The sequence below is a fragment of the Bufo gargarizans genome, chromosome 1, assembly GCF_014858855.1.
Source record: "Bufo gargarizans isolate SCDJY-AF-19 chromosome 1, ASM1485885v1, whole genome shotgun sequence".
In the NCBI taxonomy this organism is placed as follows: Eukaryota; Metazoa; Chordata; class Amphibia; order Anura; family Bufonidae; genus Bufo; species Bufo gargarizans.
Window position 1 is genome coordinate 128,815,193 of NC_058080.1, and position 22,792 is coordinate 128,837,984.

Genomic DNA, 22,792 nt, shown 5'->3' on the forward strand with positions numbered 1-22,792 from the left:
GGGTAGAAGGGGTTAATAATTTACCCTGACAATGCAAGGGAAAAAATGAACTCCAACTTTAATAAAGATATATTGATATATTAAGGACGTGTATGGGAGGACTCCTGACTCTGTCAGAGGTGTCTGGCAGCATCTTACTCCCCTTTCCCCATTGGAAACACATGCACGCATTGGGATGTTGGAACTAAGGAATAGCTGTCGCCTGAATGCTTGTCGAAAGTGGATGGGCCCCTTTATATGTTTAAACCGGTGCCATTTAATACCGGTAATAAAAGTTGTGTTCAGTTGATTACGTGTTAATGGATATTATATAAATGAATAGCTAGGTTGACCAAGAGAACCCATGTATGGTGGATGGGTGGCAACGGTATGGCTGTTCCTGGTTTAGCAGTCAGTGGGGTCCTGATGATCAATCATTTGTGGCATATCCTATGACTTTCATAATTGCAAACATCCAAAACCCAGCCACTTATGGGTGGCATAAGTCCTACCCATTTTTGACTCTGCACCTGCTAAATTTGCTGAAGTTGGCTCTGAAAATTTTGGACAATCCTGGCAAATTGCCAGAAAAGTATCATAGATCTTGAAATGAGCTAATATAGAGAGAAGAATACCTGAGCAGTCTGATGCAGATCTTTATTATGTCCTTTCAGGTTGGTTCTGTCCTCTGTATCGGATTACTTTGCAGCAATGTTTACCAGTGACGTCAGAGAAGCGAAGCAGGAGGAAATTAAAATGGAGGGTGTCGAACCCAACGCTCTTTGGGCCTTAGTTCAGTATTCATATACAGGTAATATATTTGTATGGAGATGTGAATAGAAGTATCACCGTGCAACTGAACTGTATTTCCACAAGAGAATTGCGAACAATTAGATCAGGGAATATCGGGCCTCCAGGCTGAGAACAACTGCTGCTGAGCAAAAGACACAATACCATTTATATAATTGTGAGCACAACTGTCATATATTCAGATAAAGGTAAATGAAACCATCTGTTTATCAAAATAGCTGCTTTTGTGGGTGTCAAAAGCAGAACAGTCAGGTTTTTTTCCGCCACAAACATCTCCTTTCCCTGATAGTCGAAACCAAACATATTGAGAAAATGAAACTAAGCAATTTACAGGCATAGGCGTCTTTGTGCAATTTTTTTGTCAAGAATGTAAGGTTTCAGGGTAAAAGCATAAAATCTCAAACTACACCTATTCGAAATAAAAGTTATATACATACCCACACATCAACACATACTCATGATCAGAACTGAAGAGACCGGAAATCTCCAAGATGCAGATCTGTAAAATTTTGAGTCAAAGAATCAAGAAAGATTTGTCTCAAGGAGTAACTAGATACAAATAACTGATTATATTATGAACCCTTTAAAGAAGTTGTGCAGGCCATTTATAATGATGACCTATAATCATGATAGGTCATCACTATCTGATCGGCGGGGTCCGACACCCGAGATCCGTGCCGATCAACTGTTTGAAGAGGATGCGGCCAAGCACCGCTTACTCTTCATTAAACTACCCATCGTCTACTCTGGAGCAGCGGTGCAGTGTAATTACAAGTACTCTCTCCATTCAAGTGAATGGAGTGAGTACTAGTAATTACACTCTCTTCCTAGATGACATTGCATGGAGTGCCACCTCCTCTTCAAACAGCTGATCGTGAGGGTCCAACACCCAGGACAGATATAGGTCATCAATATAAATGGCCTGCACAACCCCTTTAAGGTCTCTTTTACAGTTGCCAATTATCTGGCAAATTATTGGCAATGAACGTTCGTAGGAATACTTATTCCCTATAATTGCACTGTGTAAATGTGCAGCCCATATCCAATTTCTTGTTCACTGCGTGAAAGCATCGCTCATGCTAACACTTAAATAGTTGTTTCTGGGCAGCAGATCGTGCTGTGTAAACAGTGATCGGCTGCCCAGAAACAATGAATCTGTAGGGAACAAGCTGTCTTTGCAGCGATCACCTATCCCCATACAGTAGAGGTGAATTCTACATGTAAATGCAGCGCTTACCTCCTCTGACGAGCAGGCAATTATCAGGAACAAACAGTTCGTTCCCAATAATTGCCTGCTTAGTCTGCTTGTGTTAACAGGCCTTATCCTCACTCATTGTTAAAGATACTCGTGCGCCTTCAGTAGATGTAAGGTAAACCTGGACTTTAACATCTTGCTAATATATCAGCTAACCCTTGTATTCTAGTTGAGTCGGCCGTCTATAGTCAGGACGTACTTCATACCTCCATAGCAATACAAGTGTGAAACCTAATACTATCAGCTTGCATTTGGAGGCATGCCTCAGCTCTGTAGCTCTATGTTCTAGAAATTGATGTGGTCATAGCTCCTAACACCCTTTCACCAACATGAGATCTTTTTACTAGTTAATGTGTTAAAAAATGAAAAATTCTCTCAAGCTGGAAAAGTTCATGTCCAAGTTCACGCATTCAAAACTAACAGAACGGCTTCTGAGACACAATTAGGTCACGTAGCCTCGCCTGTCTTGACTTTGAATGAGCTTGATGTACCTTATTTCCCCAGCGGGGTTTATTGTATGTGACTTGCATATTACCTCTGCGTGTATCTATTTATACAGTAGATGTGTGAAAATACCCATTTCCCCATAAACCCTTGCAGCGACTGCATGTCTTTTTTAGCGTCTCTGTTATTTTAGAAGACAAGCTACTTTGATTCTCTCCTTTTTATCGTGTGACCTGTTTTACACCCTCCTGCTCTTAGACCAAGTCCATTAAATCAGAGCTGGAGCTGAGCAGTGATCCAGCTAATTTATTCTCCTCTGCTTTGATGCATAAATCTAAGTAATATTTAACTAATGTGAATCAGTCATTAAATTATGTCAAACTAGATATTGTGCATTAAAGGGGTTGTCCAAGTTATGAAAAAAAAAAATATAGCATTGTAAATCTGATGGGCAGCAATATATAACTGAGCTAAGCAAGTTTTAAGTAAAACTAATTATTTTTCCTCATTTTCCTGGTTCTCTTCTGGCCCTTTGTTTACCTGCAATAACAACAATCTCTGCCCCTCCCCCTGCACTGCAAAGGGAGTGAATAAGTCTGCCCTGAGTGACATGTCTGCCTGCTGGGAGACTCAGCAGCATGTTGTATGTGTAGGACTACACGTCCCAGCTGTACATTGAGACTGCTGATACACACAGGATCTTCCCCCTACCTGTTGTGCAATGCTCTGCAGAACTCCTCTGTCAGCTCATGTGCCCAGCATTTGTCTCCTCACTGCCTGCAGCTACTCAGTAAAGCCTTCAGCCCTGAGTCTGTGCTGCTGAAGGGGTTAAGAATCCAGGGAGAGAGCAATAAGCAGCAGCCGGCAGTGCGGGGGGGGGGGGGGGGGGGGGGGGGGCGTGGCCAGCAAAGTGACATCTCGTCTACAGACACATATATGTGCTCTCTCAGGATTGTGCACGAACATTATCAGAGCAGGGAAGTAAGTGAATTATAAAGTCTTTTCATTTGCCTAGTTACAAACATACAAAGAACAGAAAAATAACTCGGCCAACCCCTTTAAGGCCAGAGACACCTTTGGGGCATTTATTTATTTATTACATTCTAATCATTTTGGGCTAATTATTATTTCTAGTTGGTCTTTATAAAAAAAAAATCTGCATCTTGTCCTTGTTATGGTCGAATATTTGGATGATCCCTAAACAAGGAATTTAACTATGTTATCTGCAATGCTCAAAATCTTAAAGTTCAGTCTAGGGATAAAAGAATGAGACAACGCGACTCATGGTGTTTTTTCTTCCTCTTCAGACCGCAAATGGCAGAAGACCCCTTTCATTAGCAGAAAAAACCTGGGTGTTACCCTTACAACCTAAAAGTACAAATGGGCCAATAGGATTCTGACCCAGATCTATATGTCTTCACAACATACATCTGGCCACAATTAGGATACTCTAGTGCAGTCAAAGCAAAGGAATTCCAATTACAACCTAGGTATATTCATGATTTAAAGGCTATGTACACCTTTTGGCAATTTTTATTATTATTGCATTGTACTCAGTTTGAGCTAAAATCATTTTTTAATTGGTCTTTATTAAAAATTATGAGCCGTTTTCCCTGCACAGTTTTGAGTTTATTTACTAGCAGGATCTGTATTTTTTCTCTGCTCTGTCAAGTAGGGAGCTGATGGGCTCCTGATCGCTGATGTTATGAACACTCATTATAGCTCAGTTCTTATACTGATAAGATTGTGGCTTAAAATGTTTATGACCTTTTTGTCATTTAGAGTTAGGGGTTATCAGATGACCAGCACAAAGTAAAAGTACCAGTCACACAGCTAGAAAAATAATGAACCCTTTGTTACAGAACCGCTTAATATTTTTATTAAAGGCCTATTGAAAAAATTATTTTTAGCCCAAAATGAGTAAAATGCAATCATAAAAAATGTCCCCAAAGGTGTACATAGCCTTTAATTATATTTAATTGAAGGGGTTCTCCGACACTTTTTATATTGATGACCTATGACTCTGAATAGGTTATCAGTATCTGGTCGGTTGGAGGGGGGGGGGGGGGCTGACACCCGAGATTCTCATCGATCAGCTGTTTGAGAAGGCACTGGCACGCTCAGTGCCTCTGCAGCCTTATCCCAGCTTTCCCTAGGCCATGAGACATCACAATCATTGGTCACATGACCTAGGCACAGCTCACCCCGATTAAAGTGAATAGGGCTGAACCGCAGTACCAAGCACTGCAATACCAGCAGCTATCCAATGTACTGCACTGTCAGGTGTTGGGGATATAAAGCAAATGCTTTATATAAAAGAAAGGATTAAAGAAGGGAATTGATCCTAGAGGTGGACATATAAAACACCTCAAAAAGAGCTTGTCGGTTATTTAATTATATTGTGCAATCAGTAAAACATGGTACAAGCGTCTATGCAAAAATATTAATGATTATACAATAACTTAAAATACAATCAAAGCTTAATCAATGTAAAACTCAATAATATGCAATAACACACAGTGATATGCAGTACCCTAAATTTGCCACTAGATGGCTCTAACACGAATACCAGCGTATACACAGTACCTCTCAAACATAAAATGTAATATCACGTCCCAACCACAATTATGAGATACACTATCAGTTGATCTACACAGAAAACTCAATAGTGATTAGGGTAGATATGAACCCTTGCTCTGCTAAAACTATGACCAATCTCGGGTATCGGGTAGTATTGCTACACAACTTATAAATTATCAAGCCTGATATTGACTATGGAATATATTATTCCAATCAGAGAGTTTTCTCCGATATCGATATTAGATCTTTTATTCAGTAATATGCATCTTTACTTAATAGTGATAATATTGATGTAGCACCTTTAACATTATACATCCGCACTAAAGCGGGGAGTTTACTAAACATCAGGCGAATCAATTCAATCAATACTACACATAATAAAGTTATATGTTACCCGAGAATGCAGATGATATGCAGAGTCTAAGGGAAATCAGCTCTAAAGTCTGTTCTGATCATTGGGATTTTTCTCCTGGGGTGTTTCTCCTTTCTCATTTCTTTCTCCTTCGTCTTCCTTTTCTTTCTCTCTCGCCCCCTCTCAATTGTGTGTGGTTTATTAGACCAAAAACGTATTACCGTATTTTTCGCCCTAGAAGACGCACCGGCCCATAAGACGCACCTAGGTTTTTGAGGAGGAAAATAAGAAAAAAAATATTTTGAACCAAAAGGTGTGCCTTTGGTGTGTTTTGAACTAATGATGGTCTGTGGATGACACTGTTATGGGGGGATCTGTGGGTGACACTGTTATGGGGATCTGTGGGTGACACTGTTATGGGGGATCTCTGGATGGCTCTTATTAGGGTCTCTGGATGGCACTGTTATGGGGATCTGTGGATGACACTGTTATGGGGCGGATCTGTGGATGACACATATATAGCATCTTATGCTATGTGTCATCCACAGATCCCCCTCATAATAGTGTCCCTGCGGTGTGAATGACCCCCAATACAGGGGGTGGGGGTCGCATCTGGTTTTATAATGAAAGCGGGGCCCGTGCAGTGACTGTATTCTACTTCACGGGCCCCGCTCACTGTATATAATCTTATCTATAATTGTAGGCATTGTTAATATATAAAATATATTTAAAAGTATATATAAAAGTTTAGGGTAATCAGCGCCTGTATACCGTACTTACAAGCACTCGTAGCAGAGAGGAGGGAGGAGGCAGGCTCATAAAGTGGGCGGCGCAGGCTCACGCTGCCAGCGGCCGTCCTCCCGGCCTGCCTCCTCCCTCCTCTCTGCTACGAGCGCTTGTAAGTATACAGGCGCTGATTACCCTGAACTATATTAACAATGCCTGCAAATATAGATAAGATTATATACAGTGAGCGGGTCCCGTGTGGTAGAATACAGTCACTGCACGGGCCCCGCTGTCATTATAAAAGCAGATGCCGGCCCCCAGCCCCTCCTCCCTCTCAGCCTATACACCCTCCGCGCGGCATATCATTGAAAATTCTGAAAAATGCAACATTTGCCCCATAAGACGCACTGTTATTTCCCCCCCACTTTTGTCACTGTATTGCCCAGAATGCATTTCTGCTGTTGGTGTAATGTTACTTATCTATACCTAGGTGGCACTATTGCATAAGCTACTAATATCATACTAGTAAGGGTTAAATGTCCAGGTCTGACTTCATCCTACATACGAAGCTCCCCCTGCTGGTCAGCTGGTTGTACTTATCGGAGGTTTAAATCGGGCTTGGGTTATTTCTTAGACAGGCCTTTTCCACATGTTTCTGAAGCCCCGTATTCTTATAGGAAATTCTTCGCCAGAATTTCCTAACCTTTTTCCCTTCACAGAAATATTGATTTTAGGAATTTATTTCATATTGATTGATGTGGTTTTATCGTGTGTGTTTACTATTTAACATTTTAGGGATTGCCTATTATTGTCATTTTGCAGTGAAGATATTAAATTTAAAACACAAACAGGACCCGGCACCAGTAATTGGACCAGCCCTGCCAATTGTGTACACCCGGTCCCTAAGACTTGATAAAGGAGTATTTTTACTCTGAAACGCGTTGTCACCTGAACAAATAAATATTTCTAAAAAGACGACATTCGCTATTGTGGTTTTGCGCCAAAAGGTATCAGTGTGTACAAGCTAGTACACAGCCCTTTCACAGTATTCTACATCACTCCTCTGGAGTACTGGCGACTCCAAGGATTGAGAAAGATACCGGCAGCATACCTCATCTGGATCGAACTTTTACTCCCCCCCCCCCCCCGCGCCTTTGCAAGTGTTGTGCTGACACAAGCACAACACCAGAAGGTGAGTGCAATTACTGATAAAAAAAACTCTCTCTAAAACTATCTACTAAAAATTACTACCCTATGAGCGCCTTGTTTCCCGTTTATCTCGCCAAATTTGCCATCAAACTCATTGGGAATTTCACAAGAAAAACAATGGTGTGCTTGGTTTTAACGTAACTTTATTCTTTCATGAGTTATTTACAAGTTTCTGACCACTTATAAAATGTGTTCAATGTGCTGCCCATTGTGTTGGATTGTCAATGCAACCCTCTTCTCCCACTCTTCACACACTGATAGCAACACCGCAGGAGAAATGCTAGCACAGGCTTCCAGTATCCGTAGTTGCAGGTGCTGCACAGCATATGCTGTGTAGATACGAGATGTGTCACATGACCCTCTTCCTATTGAAAAAACAAAAGTTGGATTCAAAATGGCCGACTTCAAAATGGCCGCCATGGTCACCACCCATCTTGAAAAGTTTCCCCCCCTCACATATACTAATGTGCCACAAACAGGAAGTTAATTTCGCCAACCATTCCCATTTTATTAAGGTGTATCCATATAAATGGCCCACCCTGTATAATCAAATCCAGTAGAATTAGGATATTTAGGTACAAATGTTATATACTTATGAAAAAGCACAACAGAGGAGGCTGTGGTCAAATGGACTGCGCTGTCCTCGGTGAGAAGACAGAAGGCCATGGCACTACTGCAAGCGCCAGTGCCTCTTCTGAAACACTCATTTGAGCCATATTATCACTAGACTGATGACATTTTAATTTCAATTAGTTTATAAGCTGTCAGTGAACTAGAGACAAGAGCTACACATCGAGTCGTCAGCACACTTCATCAGCAACATCGGCACGCCAGCTGTTGTGAAACTACATCTCCTAGCATGCTTGTATTACTTCTGTGGGAGTTCACAAGCAAGTGTGCATAATGGGAGATGTAGTTTCACAACACCTGGAGTTCTGGAGGTTGCTGACCCCTGATGTAGAGGAAAACATGTTAGTGTTTTTAATAAAAACTGATTAAAAAAAGATTTTAGCCCAAAATAAGTAGAATGCGATATTTAAAAAAAATACCCCCAAAGGTGTCCACTGTCATTTAAAAGTTTGTCCAGGATAATAAAATAAAATCTACATTTTTCCAGAAACAGTACCAGGTTTGGCCATGGGTTGTCTGGTATTGCAGTTCGTCAGCATTCCATACCTCAAAATTTAGCTTTTTGGTCAAACATATTTTACACATATTGTATTCCAATAAAAAAAAAATCTGATCAAAAGTTCAGATATACATCAAGCAAAATAGCAGTCACAGCTAAAACATATATTAGTCAACTATACATCACTTCCACAATAAATTTGAACATAACATAGGGAGAGAATCTAGAAGAAAGAGGAGAGTACAAGGAATATAAGGTGTAAAGGAGGGGCTGCTCTAAGGGAACAATGGCCCGTATTTACTAATGCTATAAATGATGTAAGCTCAGACAGGCTGCCTAGACCTATACAAGATTTATTACAGTGGCTTAGGCTGGATGATGAATGTGGTGCAGGAGTAGACACCTTTGTCTAACTCTATACCAACTATTGTTTGGCTTACACCAGAATTGAGGCACAATGTTGGCACAAAAAGGTGTATCTTAGGTCACACCCTTCTCTCATGAAGCCTCACCCCTTTTTGAGCAAGAAAAGCAGAAAGTGGAGAAACCCTAGTCCCCACCAAGTAATAGCCTATGTTTTAAGCTGTCCAGAACATGGCCGCCATCTTGAAAGTCGCCAAATTGGGTCAAGAGCAAATATGTGTGTGTAAATATAATAATTATTACATACAGGGTCTTAATGAAAAAGTTTTGATTGAACTGTCCTTTTAAAGTGTACATGTCATTTTACTTTTGGAGTGTCATAGCAAAATGTTGATTTGTGGCCTTGGGTACCGAAATTCCCTTTCATAGTTTTAAAATAAAGGGGCAGAAGCATGCAACTGATATGTGCTTATGCATATTTTGAATACCGTAGATTGAGTTTTGATTTTTTACAATTTTTTTGGGTGATGACATCCTCCCTGCAGGTCGTCTGGAGTTAAAAGAAGACAACGTTGAGAGTCTCCTGTCCACTGCTTGTCTCCTGCAGTTGTCTCAGGTTGTGGAGGCTTGTTGTAAGTTCCTAATGAAGCAGCTTCATCCTTCCAACTGCCTTGGTATCCGCTCTTTTGCTGATGCCCAAGGATGTGCTGATTTACTTAAAGCGGCTCACTGTTACACAATGGTGAGTATCCATGATAATTACCAGTGCACCAGTATATAGATCACAAGCCAATGTTATCCTTGAGCTTCTAGTGTCACATGTGGTAGGATCACCAAGAACTTCTGTCAGCATGGGTTATTCAAGCCTGAAATAATCCACCATGCTCCTTACCGACCATAGATGTCCACAGGATAGGTGATCAGTGTCTGATTGTTGGTGGTCCATCCTCTGGGACCATTACTGAGTACAAGAATAATGTTGAGGAGTTGCTTAGTCGCACACTGCTTACTATGTGTGTAGATTACTAGGAGTCGGGTTCCCACCCCATCAAATAATATATAGAAAATGTATATCGCATATCGCGGTACGGACACACGCGTTTCCTTCTGAGCGCAGACTATCTTCTCTTCCCTCTGACAGCGGCACCAGTATGATAAAGACCAAAATAGGCCGAAACCTAAAATCAGCCGCAGATTCAATAAAGCAACTTATATAGATTAAGAAAAGACGAATCGTGATATTACTGGAGTTTTTCTATATATTATGAGTACAAGAACAGGGGCCCCTTGACATATTCGCCCATACATGCTTCCATTCCTTCAGACTTTAAGGGAGTGCTCTGCATTCCTATTCTAGTAATGAGGTTTTAATTATGACATTTGTGTTTTTATATAAGTGGTGTACAGAAAATCAATGCAATCTCATTAAAATAAATTTTCTACATTTAAACTCATGTTACTATGGAAACCATAACGTTCATGAAAAATATATATTCAGACCTATTTTTGAGGCCGTTGCATTTTATGTAAAGCAATTAACAAATGTTGATTATTTTGCTGGTGGAAGGATAGGAGAAATGCCTGATGTTCATGTATGTAATGACGAGCCACCTGCTCAGTTCTGATCACATTTAGTGTAGTCGACTGTTCAGATTGAAGAGTGTGGATTACATCCTACAGTGCCAGATCTTCTGAGATGGCAAACTGTTCTGGAAATAATCCTGGAAAGTTTTCTGACCGGCTTGTGCCTATGGAACACTGTGTTCCTGGCAGGTCTCGTTCTATCCATCTGTTACACAAGGCTCGTAGAAAAAAGGACTTCCAGCACCGTAATGCTTCAAAATTGTGTAAGTGCAAAGTAATATCTTAAAGGGAATGCGTCGCCTTTAATTTTTCTCTGCCAATTAAAATAAGATAGTGACATACATTCTTTTTTTCTTTTTCTTTTTGTAATATGCTTTTATTTTCATATATGGAGTCATTTATCCAACTGGTGTAAAGCAGTTGCCTTAGTTGCCCATAGCAACCAATCAGATTCCACCTTTCATTTTTTACTGCTCCCTTTGGAAAATGGAAGGTGGAATCTGATTGGTTGCTATGGGCAACTAAGCCAGTTCTACTTTACACCAGTTTGATAAATGACCCCAATAAAAAAATTTTTTATGAATGAATGTCCAGCAGTCTGCAATAAAGTTCTATCTAATAAAACACCCATCTAATTAGTAACACCTAGCAGGACCTTCATTACAGACAACTGGCAATTCATTCAGAAACATCTAATAGGAATAATAGAGGAATGACACAACCAGAGAGTCATAAGTATAGATGCTACCGAATTGCTGTTACATGAGGAAGGCATGTTAAAGAGGTTTTCCAGGATTTTAATATTGATGAACTAACCTCAGGATACAGGTCCTTCTCAAAAAATTAGCATATTGTGATAAAGTTCATTATTTTATGTAATGTACTGATAAACATTAGACTTTCATATATTTTAGATTCATTACACACCAACTGAAGTAGTTCAAGCCTTTTATTGTTTTAATATTGATGATTTTGGCATACAGCTCATGAAAACCCAAAATTCCTATCTAAAAAAATTAGCATATCATGAAAAGGTTCTCTAAATGAGCTATTAACCTAATCATCTGAATCAACTAATTAACTCTAAACATCTGCAAAAGATTCCTGAGGCTTTTAAAAACTCCCAGCCTGGTTCATTACTCCAAACCACCATCATGGGTAAGACTGCCGACCTGACTGCTGTCCAGAAGGCCATCATTGACACCCTCAAGCAAGAGGGTAAGACACAGAAAGAAATTTCTGAACGAATAGGCTGTTCCCAGAGTGCTGTATCAAGGCACCTCAGTGGGAAGTCTGTGGGAAGGAAAAAGTGTGTCAGAAAACGCTGCACAACGAGAAGAGGTGACCGGACCCTGAGGAAGATTGTGGAGAAGGACCGATTCCAGACCTTGGGGGACCTGCGAGGCAGTGGACTGAGTCTGGAGTAGAAACATCCAGAGCCACCGTGTACAGGCGTGTGCAGGAAATGGGCTACAGGTGCCGCATTCCCCAGGTCAAGCCACTTTTGAACCAGAAACAGCGGCAGAAGCGCCTGACCTGGGCTACAGAGAAGCAGCACTGGACTGTTGCTCAGTGGTCCAAAGTACTTTTTTCGGATGAAAGCAAATTTTGCATGTCATTCGGAAATCAAGGTGCCAGAGTCTGGAGGAAGACTGGGGAGAGGTAAATGCCAAAATGCCTGAAGTCCAGTGTCAATTACCCACAGTCAGTGATGGTCTGGGGTGCCATGTCAGCTGCTGGTGTTGGTCCACTGTGTTTTATCAAGGGCAGGGTCAATGCAGCTAGCTATCAGGAGATTTTGGAGCACTTCATGCTTCCATCTGCTGAAAAGCTTTATGGAGATGAAGATTTCATTTTTCAGCACGACCTGGCACCTGCTCACAGTGCCAAAACCACTGGTAAATGGTTTACTGACCATGGTATTACTGTGCTCAATTGGCCTGCCAACTCTCCTGACCTGAACCCCATAGAGAATCTGTGGGATATTGGGAAGAGAAAGTTGAGAGACGCAAGACCCAACACTCTGGATGAGCTTAAGGCCGCTATGCTGGGCCTCCATAACACCTCAGCAGTGCCACAGGCTGATTGCCTCCATGCCACGCCGCATTGAAGCAGTCATTTCTGCAGAAGGATTCCCGACCAAGTATTGAGTGCAGAACTGAACATAATTATTTGAAGGTTGACTTTTTTTGTATTAAAAACACTTTTCTTTTATTGGTCGGATGAAATATGCTAATTTTTTGAGATAAGAAATTTGGGTTTTCATGAGCTGTATGCCAAAATCATCAATATTAAAACAATAAAAGGCTTGAACTACTTCAGTTGGTGTGTAATGAATCTAAAATATATGAAAGTCTAATGTGTATCAGTACATTACAGAAAATAATGAACTTTATCACAATATGCTAATTTTCTGAGAAGGACCTGTAGGTCATCAATATCAGATCGGTGGGGGGTCCGACACCCGGCATCCCCACCGATCAGCTGGTTGAAGGGAAGGCACACTCTGTGCAAGCGCAGCTTTCCCTTGTTAGTTGGGTAAACTAATCGCAGCAGTGAGCAGATGTAACTACAAGCCATCCCATTCACTTCTATGGGGCAGCTTGTTCCTATACACTTGAATAGGAAGGAGCCGTCCCATTGAAATGAATGATACGACTGCTAGTTACATCTGCTCACTGCTGCAATGCCGATGGCGAGCGGGTAACCTAACAAGGGAACCCTGAGGATGGGTCAACAATATTAAAATCCAGGAAAACCCTTTAATAAGACAGGCATGTTAGGAGAGGAGAAAGGTATATAGACTTGGAAAATAAAAATAAATAAAAATATACACATAACATGAACACGTGATTTAAACAGAAGGTCGTTTTCTACGACTCATTGCATTTAAAATTTGGAATCCCTTAGGTTACGGCTTTGGTTTCGGAATAGTTGCTGTAAAATTCTGCAAACTTGATGTTCACTGTAATGGGGGGAAAAGTCTTGCAAGAACTGTGAAATGTTTGGTTACACAATCCTACAATTTTATTGCAACCATTCCACAACTAAAAGCCACTATTTCCTAAAATGTATGATGTTTTAAAAAGTATGGCTAATTTTTCTAGCCTTGGACAACCATTTGGATGTTAGGGCATATACTGGGGGTTTGGGGTTTGCAATGCTTTAAAGATAGCTTAATCTTCACCATAAACTTTGGACCCAGTGGGGTGGCATTACTAACCCTAATACTGGATGACAAATTTGGCGCACCTTTAGACACTTAGTTTACCTTTCCATCACTTTACTTTACAATATTTTGCCGCATGCCGGTAGATCATAAGACATATAGTTTCCACCACAAAGAGATGCCCCTTGCAAAAAAGGATCTAAAACACAAAGCTCGAGATTTATCAAGACTGATGTAAAGGAAAACTGGCTTAGTTGCCCATAGCAGCCAATCAGATTCCACCTTTCATTTCCCAAAGGCGCTGTGAAAAATGAAAGGTGATATCTGATTGGTTGCCTTTACACCAGTCTTGATAAATCTCCCCCATAAGCTATGTGGTGCCCAGCAGGTAATTTTACATTTTTTTGTGTGTAAATGAAGCCAGAATGTTGACTCTTAGCTTAGTAAACCTCCCCCAGTGTACTCAATAAATAGAAAACTTTTGATGTCACCGCCACTTTAATTTGCAGGAACATTTCATGGAAGTAATAAGAAATCAAGAGTTTCTAATGTTGCCTGGGACAGAAATTGCCAAACTACTAGCAAGTGATGATATGAATATTCCTAATGAAGAAACCGTTCTGAATGCTTTGCTGACCTGGGTCCGGCACGATGTAGAGTCGAGAGGAAGAGAACTTAGTAAGCTGCTGGCTTATATCCGCTTGCCTCTGTTAGAGCCACAGGTAAAAGTATTGTACTAACAACCTGAATAGAAATACAGTGGTCCCTCAAGTTACAATATTAATTGGTTCCGGGATGACCATTGTAAGTTGAAACCATTTTAACTTAAGTCCATAACACTATGGAAAACCAGTAATTGGTTCCAAAGCTCCAGAATGTCTTCCCAGAATACGAGAAATTTAAATATTGAAGAAAAATAAGCAGATGGCCAAGACATATAAACCAAGTCCTTAAGTGAAACAGACAGGAATAGATGCTGGAAGCTGTAAATGACTTTCTATGGTGAGGGCAGGAGCTTCTTCAGGGTCTTGCATAGTACATACATGGAGCTGCTCCTCCTGGCAGAGACAGGGGCAGTGCAGGACATGTAGTACCGCAGAGGAGCTACTAGACAACCAGTAAAGATGTTCTACTATAGAAAGGGCCATGTTGATTAGTTGGAGTCTGAGACATTGTATGTTGGAGTCTGGTTTCTCCTTACGATGGCCCAGAAAAGACCACTGTATGTTGAAAATATTGTATCCTGAGGCCATTGTTAATTGAGAATCACTGTACCACCTTACCAATATAAAGCCATGACCTGACTCAAAGAATGTCTGAATTTAATAACCACACTGTGACAAATACATTTTAATATTATAATGAATTATTCAAGTGTACAGAAAGGAACCGTTCTATTTAAGTGAATGGGACGGCTTAGTTGTAATTACACCTGCTCACCGCTGTGCAGCTAAACAATGAAGAAAAGGCAGCACTAGTACAAGTCCTGCAGTCTCTTCAAACAGCTGATGGGTGGGGGTGCCAAGAGCCGGCCGCCCGCTGATCTCATTTTGATGACCTTTCCTGAGGACAGATCATCAATATAAAAAAACAGACAACCTCTTTAAGTGCCACCAGAGGTTTCTGAAGTTTTCCAGTAGACCGCCAGGTATTCAGTCTTCTGCATGAAAAAAATATTCAACTGTGTTGGCACTAATACTTTGAACTTTGCTTACTAAGGATATGGGATTCTGCAGCTAGTTGGAGCTGGTCATGGAGCCAACACAAAGCACTCTATCAATATGTGATGAGTTGGTTGGCTTAGGTGGATCGATTTTCCAACCGTACATGATGGCCAAGATGGTTGGACGCCCTCTCATATATGTCCTTTTGTATCTTCATTTCCTGGAACCCTTGAAACTCCTTGATGGGACCTTAGCAGAAAGTATAACCCATTATGAGATACACTGATGCACTGGTCTATAAGATTTCTAATAAAATGGTATCTTGATAGTTTCTTGCAGACATGGAGAATAATGCACTATTCAGGGATGATATTGAGTGCCAGAAACTAATTATGGAAGCCATGAAATACCATTTATTGCCTGAGAGGAGGCCTATGTTACAGAGCCCTCGTACAAAACCCAGGAAGTCTACTGTAGGGATGCTGTTTACTGTCGGTGGGATGGATGCCACAAAAGGTAAGAGAGTGTTAGTCTAGTAGAGAAGTAATTGTACCATGTAGCGTTAATATAGAGAAATGTGTGATAAACTGAGAGCCTGAACTAGTTAATGACAACTGGCACTGTATAATAGGACTGTTGGCAGTTCAGGAACTTTCTAAGGTATAAGAAATGAATGCCAAGTGTAGTGCAGGATGGAAAATCTTCACAGCACCATACTCTAGAGTTATTTAATGATTGCAGAAAATGGAGCAAATATATGAATTGATTCTATATGGCTGAAAATCAATGTTTAGAGGGGCACTGAATTTTCATAAAACTTTTCATAAGTCATAGAGACAAAGATTTTTATTGGTGGGGGGGGTCTGAGTACTGATAAACCTACCAATGGCTAGAATGAAAAGAGAGAAGCACTGGCATATCACCACGGCCCTATTTAGAGTTCACGCTGCTCTGGGCACTTTAGTGCCCCCCATTCATGTGCATACAATTTAAATAGCTAACAGATAAACACTCCCTAGGCCAGTGATGGTGAACCTTTTAGAGACCGAGTGCCCAAACTGCAACCAAATACCCACTTATTTATCGCAAAGTGCCAACATGGCAATTTAACCTGAATACCAATAGAGTATATCTTCCATGTACTTTAGCATTTAGCTATAATAGCTTAATAGCCTACATACAATGCGCTGCCTGTGCTGTTCATAGTGCGTCCTGTGCTGATGAATGGCAGGAAAAGTCTAAAGCATATTGGTACACCATAGACTTTTTCCAAGGCGCGGGTGCCCACAGAGAGGGCTCTGAGTGCCGCCTCTGGCACCCGTGCCATAGGTTTGCCATCACTGCCCTAGGCCATCAGCTACCCCTCCTAACTCCCCCATATGCATGCATGTGTAACTGAAAGCCACGCTGTGAAAAAAAAATCTACAAAACACCAGCAGTCCATGTAATTGTACGCTCACTGATGGCATGTCACTGACAGTGTGTCATGTCTCCAGTCCTCTCCTGTGCTTTTCATTTATATACACCAGTCCATTTCCCAGCAGTATACTGTATATACACCGGTCCATTCCCCAGCAGTATACTGTATATACACAGGCCCATTCCCCAGCAGTATACTGTATATACACAGGCCCATTCCCCAGCAGTATACTGTATATACACCGGCCCATTCCCCAGCAGTATACTGTATATACACCGGCCCATTCCCCAGCAGTATACTGTATATACACCGGTCCATTCCCCAGCAGTATACTGTATATACACCGGCCCATTCCCCAGCAGTATACTGTATATACACCGGTCCATTCCCCAGCAGTATACTGTATATACACCGGCCCATTCCCCAGCAGTATACTGTATATACACCGGCCCATTCCCCAGCAGTATACTGTATATACACCGGCCCATTCCCCAGCAGTATACTGTATATACACCGGCCCATTCCCCAGCAGTATACTGTATATACACCGGCCCATTCCCCAGCAGTATACTGTATATACACCGGCCCATTCCCCAGCAGTATACTGTATATACACCGGCCCATTCCCCAGCAGTATACTGTATATACACCGGCCCATTCCCCAGCAGTATACTGTATATACACCGGCCCATTCCCCAGCAGTGTACTGTATATACACCGGCCCATTCCCCAGCAGTGTACTGTATATACACCGGCCCATTCCCCAGCAGTATACTGTATATACACCGGCCCATTCCCCAGCAGTATACTGTATATACACCGGCCCATTCCCCAGCAGTATACTGTATATACACCGGCCCATTCCCCAGCAGTATACTGTATATACACCGGCCCATTCCCCAGCAGTATACTGTATATACACTGGTCCATTCCCCAGCAGTATACTGTATATACACCGGTCCATTTCCCAGCAGTATACTGTATATACACCGGTCCATTTCCCAGCAGTATACTGTATATACACCGGTCCGTTCCCCAGCAGTATACTGTGTATATATATACCAGTCCATTTCCCAGCAGTATACTGTGTGTGTGTATATATATATATATATATATATATATATATATATATATATACAAACCGGATTCCAAAAAAGTTGGGATGGCAAATGTCAATATTTTATTTGTAATAGAACGTAAATGACAGATCAAACGTTTAATCCGAGCAAATGTATCATTTTAAAGGAAAAATACATTGATTAAAATTTTCACGGTGTCAACAAATCCCAAAAAAGTTGGGACAAGTAGCAATAAGAGGCTGGAAAAAGTAAATTTGAGCATAACGAAGAGCTGGAAGACCAATTAACACTAATTAGGTCAATTGGCAACATGATTGGGTATAAAAAGAGCTTCTCAGAGTGGCAGTGTCTCTCAGAAGCCAAGATGGGTAGAGGATCACCAATTCCCACAATGTTGCGCAGAAAGATAGTGGAGCAATATCAGAAAGGTGTTACCCAGCGAAAAATTGCTAAGACTTTGCATCTATCATCATCAACTGTGCATAACATCATCCGAAGATACAGAGAATCTGGAACAATCTCTGTGCGTAAGGGTCAAGGCCGTAAAACCATACTGGATGCTCGTGATCTCCGGGCCCTTAAACGACACTGCACCACAAACAGAAATGCTACTGTAAAGGAAATCACAGAATGGGCTCAGGAATACTTCCAGAAACCATTGTCAGTGAACACAATTCACCGTGCCATCCGCCGTTGTCAGCTAAAACTCTACAGTGCAAAGAAGAAGCCATTTCTAAGCAAGATCCACAAGCTCAGGCGTTTTCACTGGGCCAGGGATCATTTAAAATGGAGTGTGGCAAAATGGAAGACTGTTCTGTGGTCAGACGAGTCACGATTCGAAGTTCTTTTTGGAAATCTGGGACGCCATGTCATCCGGACCAAAGAGGACAAGGACAACCCAAGTTGTTATCAACGCTCAGTTCAGAAGCCTGCATCTCTGATGGTATGGGGTTGCATGAGTGCGTGTGGCATGGGCAGCTTGCATGTCTGGAAAGGCACCATCAATGCAGAAAAATATATTCAGGTTCTAGAACAACATATGCTCCCATCCAGACGTCATCTCTTTCAGGGAAGACCCTGCATTTTTGAACAAGATAATGCCAGACCACATTCTGCATCAATCACAACATCATGGCTGCGTAGGAGAAGGATCCGGGTACTGAAATGGCCAGTCTGCAGTCCAGATCTTTCACCTATAGAGAACATTTGGCGCATCATAAAGAGGAAGGTGCAACAAAGAAGGCCCAAGACAATTGAACAGTTAGAGGCCTGTATTAGACAAGAATGGGAGAGCATTCCTATTTCTAAACTTGAGAAACTGGTCTCCTCGGTCCCCAGACGTCTGTTGAGTGTTGTAAGAAGAAGGGGAGAGGCCACACAGTGGTGAAAATGGCCTTGTCCCAACTTTTTGGGGATTTGTTGACACCATGAAATTCTGATTCAACATATTTTTCCCTTAAAATGGTACATTTTCTCAGTTTAAACTTTTGCTCCGTGATTTATGTTCTATTCTGAATAAAATATTAGAAGTTGGCACCTCCACATCATTGCATTCAGTTTTTATTCACGATTTGTATAGTGTCCCAACTTTTTTGGAATCCGGTTTGTATATATATATATACACTAGTCCACTTCCCAGCAGTATACTGTATATACACCAGTCCATTTCCCAGCAGTATACTGTATATACACCAGTCCATTTCCCAGCAGTATACTGTATATACACTGGTCCATTTTCTGGCATCATCGTGTATATACAGTATACTGCTAGAGAATGGACCACTGTATATACAGTATACTGGTGCTGGTCCGCCACAGCTCTGCACTGAGCACTGACTCCTCTGACAAGATAGGACTTTGACAGGTGCAGGTCTGGAGTCTAGTCTTTGGGCTGTATGGATGCTTGCTACTTCTGTGTTCTAGACCAGGGGCAAGAGGTGGCGGTGGCATACACAGGCGGTGATTGACTCTCACAGCGGCTCCTGCTTCTTCCTTGGTGGTGCTGGTGTCTGTCACTGAGCGTAACTGAGCTGATTGGTGGAGTTCCTGCCCACTGCTGCTCCTTTTTTTTTCCCCAGGGCAGCTTTACATTCCCAGTCCTCCTTTGTATCCCCCAAAACGTAGCGCCAGAGGCTCTAAAGTGTTTTTTTCGTACGTATCCACTACAAGATTATTTATGTTTAGCAATGTAATTCTTTTTGCAGCACATTTATTCCATATTTAACAAAGGATAGGAGATAACTATCAGATCAGTGGGATTCCGTTTGTGGGTAGGGCTCCCACCTATCTGATAGTTATACTCTATCTTGTGGTTAGGAGATAACTTGTTATAACTGTAAAAGTGTGCATATGTCTTCTTTTTTGGATGTTACTGGCCTGAATTTAAAATTTCTATATTTCAAGGAAGTCTGAATCGTGTCTTTCACTGCTGGTTGAGCTGACTCCTTCTCTCCCTTTCTTCCTTCCTTCTCTCCCTTCCTTTCTCCCCACTTTCCTCCTCCTTTTATTCTCCCACTCTCTTCTTTCCTGTATTCCTTACTTCGGTTCAAATGAAAAAAAAAAGTTTCCAGGATTAAAATACGAGGCTGCCTTCCACACTGGACCACAGGTTGTGTGTGGTATTGCAGCCCAGCCCCATTCACAGAAGAGATGAGTAGCCATACCAGACACAACCCATGAAAAGAATAGTGCTGTTTGTAGAACAAAGAAGACAACAACCCATCTAATGCCAGGTTTCTATATCTGATGACCTTATTAGAGTTGTAGCCCGGTTTTCCTTTAATCATGGTAGAGTTTCAGTTTGCTGCCCTAGGCCAAGGTAGGGTGGCTTGTTAGCCTCTTAGCAGCCAGCACATGTGCGCCGATAGACCCCATCCCCAGGTAAGCACCAGCTCGTCTTGACCAGCAGCCAGTACACATGCCCCTATAGACCCCCTTCCCATGTAGGCACCTGCTTTTATACTTCTGCTTACTGTTTTGACCATATAGCCTAGTAATAATAATTATAATTTTTTGATATCTAGGAGCTACTAGTATTGAAAAGTATGATCTGCGGACTAACATGTGGACCCCAGTAGCAAACCTGAATGGCCGGAGGCTGCAGTTTGGTGTTGCAGTGTTGGATGACAAGCTGTATGTTGTCGGAGGGAGGGACGGACTGAAGACACTGAATACTGTTGAGTGTTATAATCCTAAAACCAAAACGTGGAGTGTCATGCCTCCCATGTCTACGCATCGCCACGGTCTGGGTAAGCACAGACATCCAGTGTTTGTACAGATAGCGGCAGGTTACAAATACAGACTACCAACCTTTTGTTAGTACCCTATCTATCTATCTACCTATCTAATCTACTTGCTGCAGCAGTGCTACTAACAGTCACCGGTTTATCTCCTGGCTGTGTTATAATAGGTGTGGCTGTTTTAGAAGGTCCCATGTATGCTGTTGGTGGCCATGATGGTTGGAGCTACCTCAACACGGTGGAACGATGGGATCCTCAGGCCAGGCAATGGAACTTTGTTGCAAGTATGTCATCTCCAAGGAGCACTGTTGGTGTAGCGGTCTTGGGTGGAAAGTGAGTAAATCTACACTCTTAATTTTTGTATAGTGTATTCAATAAAGATTTCTAAATCTCAAGCAAAAACTTCCCAGTCTATGTCATATGTATGGACTGGAAGAAAGCAAATCTAGGCAGAACATCCAGGCAATGTGAAATAAATGTGCAGGTTCCCGTCTGCTATATGAATTATTGTAAATGGCATTACAGTTATATTTACAGTACAATATGTCTGAGTTTGAGGTTCTAAGTGCACATTTCTCCCTCGTATCATTGGGGACACAAAAGACCATGGGTATAGCTGTAGCCATTAGGAGGCGACACTAAGCAAAAAAGTGTTAGCTCCTCCTCTCAGCTATACCCCTCCTGCAGACAGTTTTAACTTAGTGTCCGTAGGAGGCAGACATGTTTTCCTGCTGGTCTGCCGAAGCTTTTTTTTTTTTTTTTTTCATGCCATGCCATGTCATGTCTGTTGATCACTCTAGGGTGTTTTTTTCCTGGGGTACTGATCCCAAATTTTCTGGGCCCAAGTTTTGTTTTCTCTCTCCGGTATTCCTGCAGTTGCTCCATTTGTTCTGGTGACTGACTTGTTTTCTTTCTGGTCCATCTCTGGATATTCTGTGTGCTCTCCACTTCTTCAGAAGTCTCCTAAGCCGTGGCTTATGTCTCCTGTGCTGTTCTTCTTGTGCCCAGCTGGGGCCTCTGTGTGTTCAACCGCTCTTTGGCTGGCCTTACTGGGAAACGCTCTTCCTGCCCATTTTTTCACGCTTTTTTGGTGCGTCCTTCCCCCAAAATTCTGTGCAGGGCCTTATGAAAGGTTTTGGATTTGTTCTGGTCTTGTTCCCTCCCCATGGTACTGCTATTTAATGTCCCATGGTCTTCTGTGTCCCCCAATTATACGAGCGAGTAAATAGGATATTTTTGTGCTTACCTGTAAAATCCTTTTCTCGCGGAGTTCATTGGGAGACACAACTCCCACCCCGTAAACACATTGCTGGCTCTCCTTGATAGGTCTCTCCGGTTCTTGATTTGGACCCATCTCCGTCTTTCTTCCTTTTTTATTGATTTCTGTTGGCTTCTCCGGGATGCTCCTACTGCTGTCGTACAAACTGATTAGCTCAGTGTCTGCAGGAGGGGTATAGCTGAAGGGAGGAGCTAACACTTTTTTGCTTAGTGTCGCCTCTTAGTGGCAACAGCTATACCCATGGTTTTCTGTGTCCCCAATGAACTCAGCGAGATAAGGATTTTACAGGTAAGCAAAAAAATCCTATTTTTGATCAAATTATGTGATTGTCATTGAGGTTCTGGGGTACAGAGTTACAAGCCTCTACACGGCTCAGCTGATCCCATGTTTTCATTGGGATTCAGGTCTGGAGAAAGTGCAGGCCACTTCATTTGAGGTACCCCAGTCTCCAGCAGCCGTTCCCTAATGATGCATCCTCAATGAGCTGGCGCATTGTCGTCCATGAAGATAA

At 41.8% G+C, this 22,792-nt stretch overlaps 1 protein-coding gene across 7 annotated transcripts in view; it reads left to right on the forward strand.

Moving 5' to 3' along the window:
* The window catches only part of KLHL5 (kelch like family member 5), a 76,458-nt gene that overhangs the window by 38,833 nt on the left and 14,833 nt on the right, over window positions 1-22,792 (forward strand). For all 7 annotated transcript variants that reach the window (XM_044298305.1, XM_044298313.1, XM_044298281.1 and 4 more), the window contains exons 3-8: window positions 654-790; window positions 9,393-9,589; window positions 14,110-14,322; window positions 15,594-15,780; window positions 20,787-21,011; window positions 21,173-21,335. In XM_044298305.1, coding sequence (XP_044154240.1) covers window positions 654-790; window positions 9,393-9,589; window positions 14,110-14,322; window positions 15,594-15,780; window positions 20,787-21,011; window positions 21,173-21,335 — 1,122 coding nt within the window. The remainder of the gene's footprint in view (window positions 1-653; window positions 791-9,392; window positions 9,590-14,109; window positions 14,323-15,593; window positions 15,781-20,786; window positions 21,012-21,172; window positions 21,336-22,792) is intronic.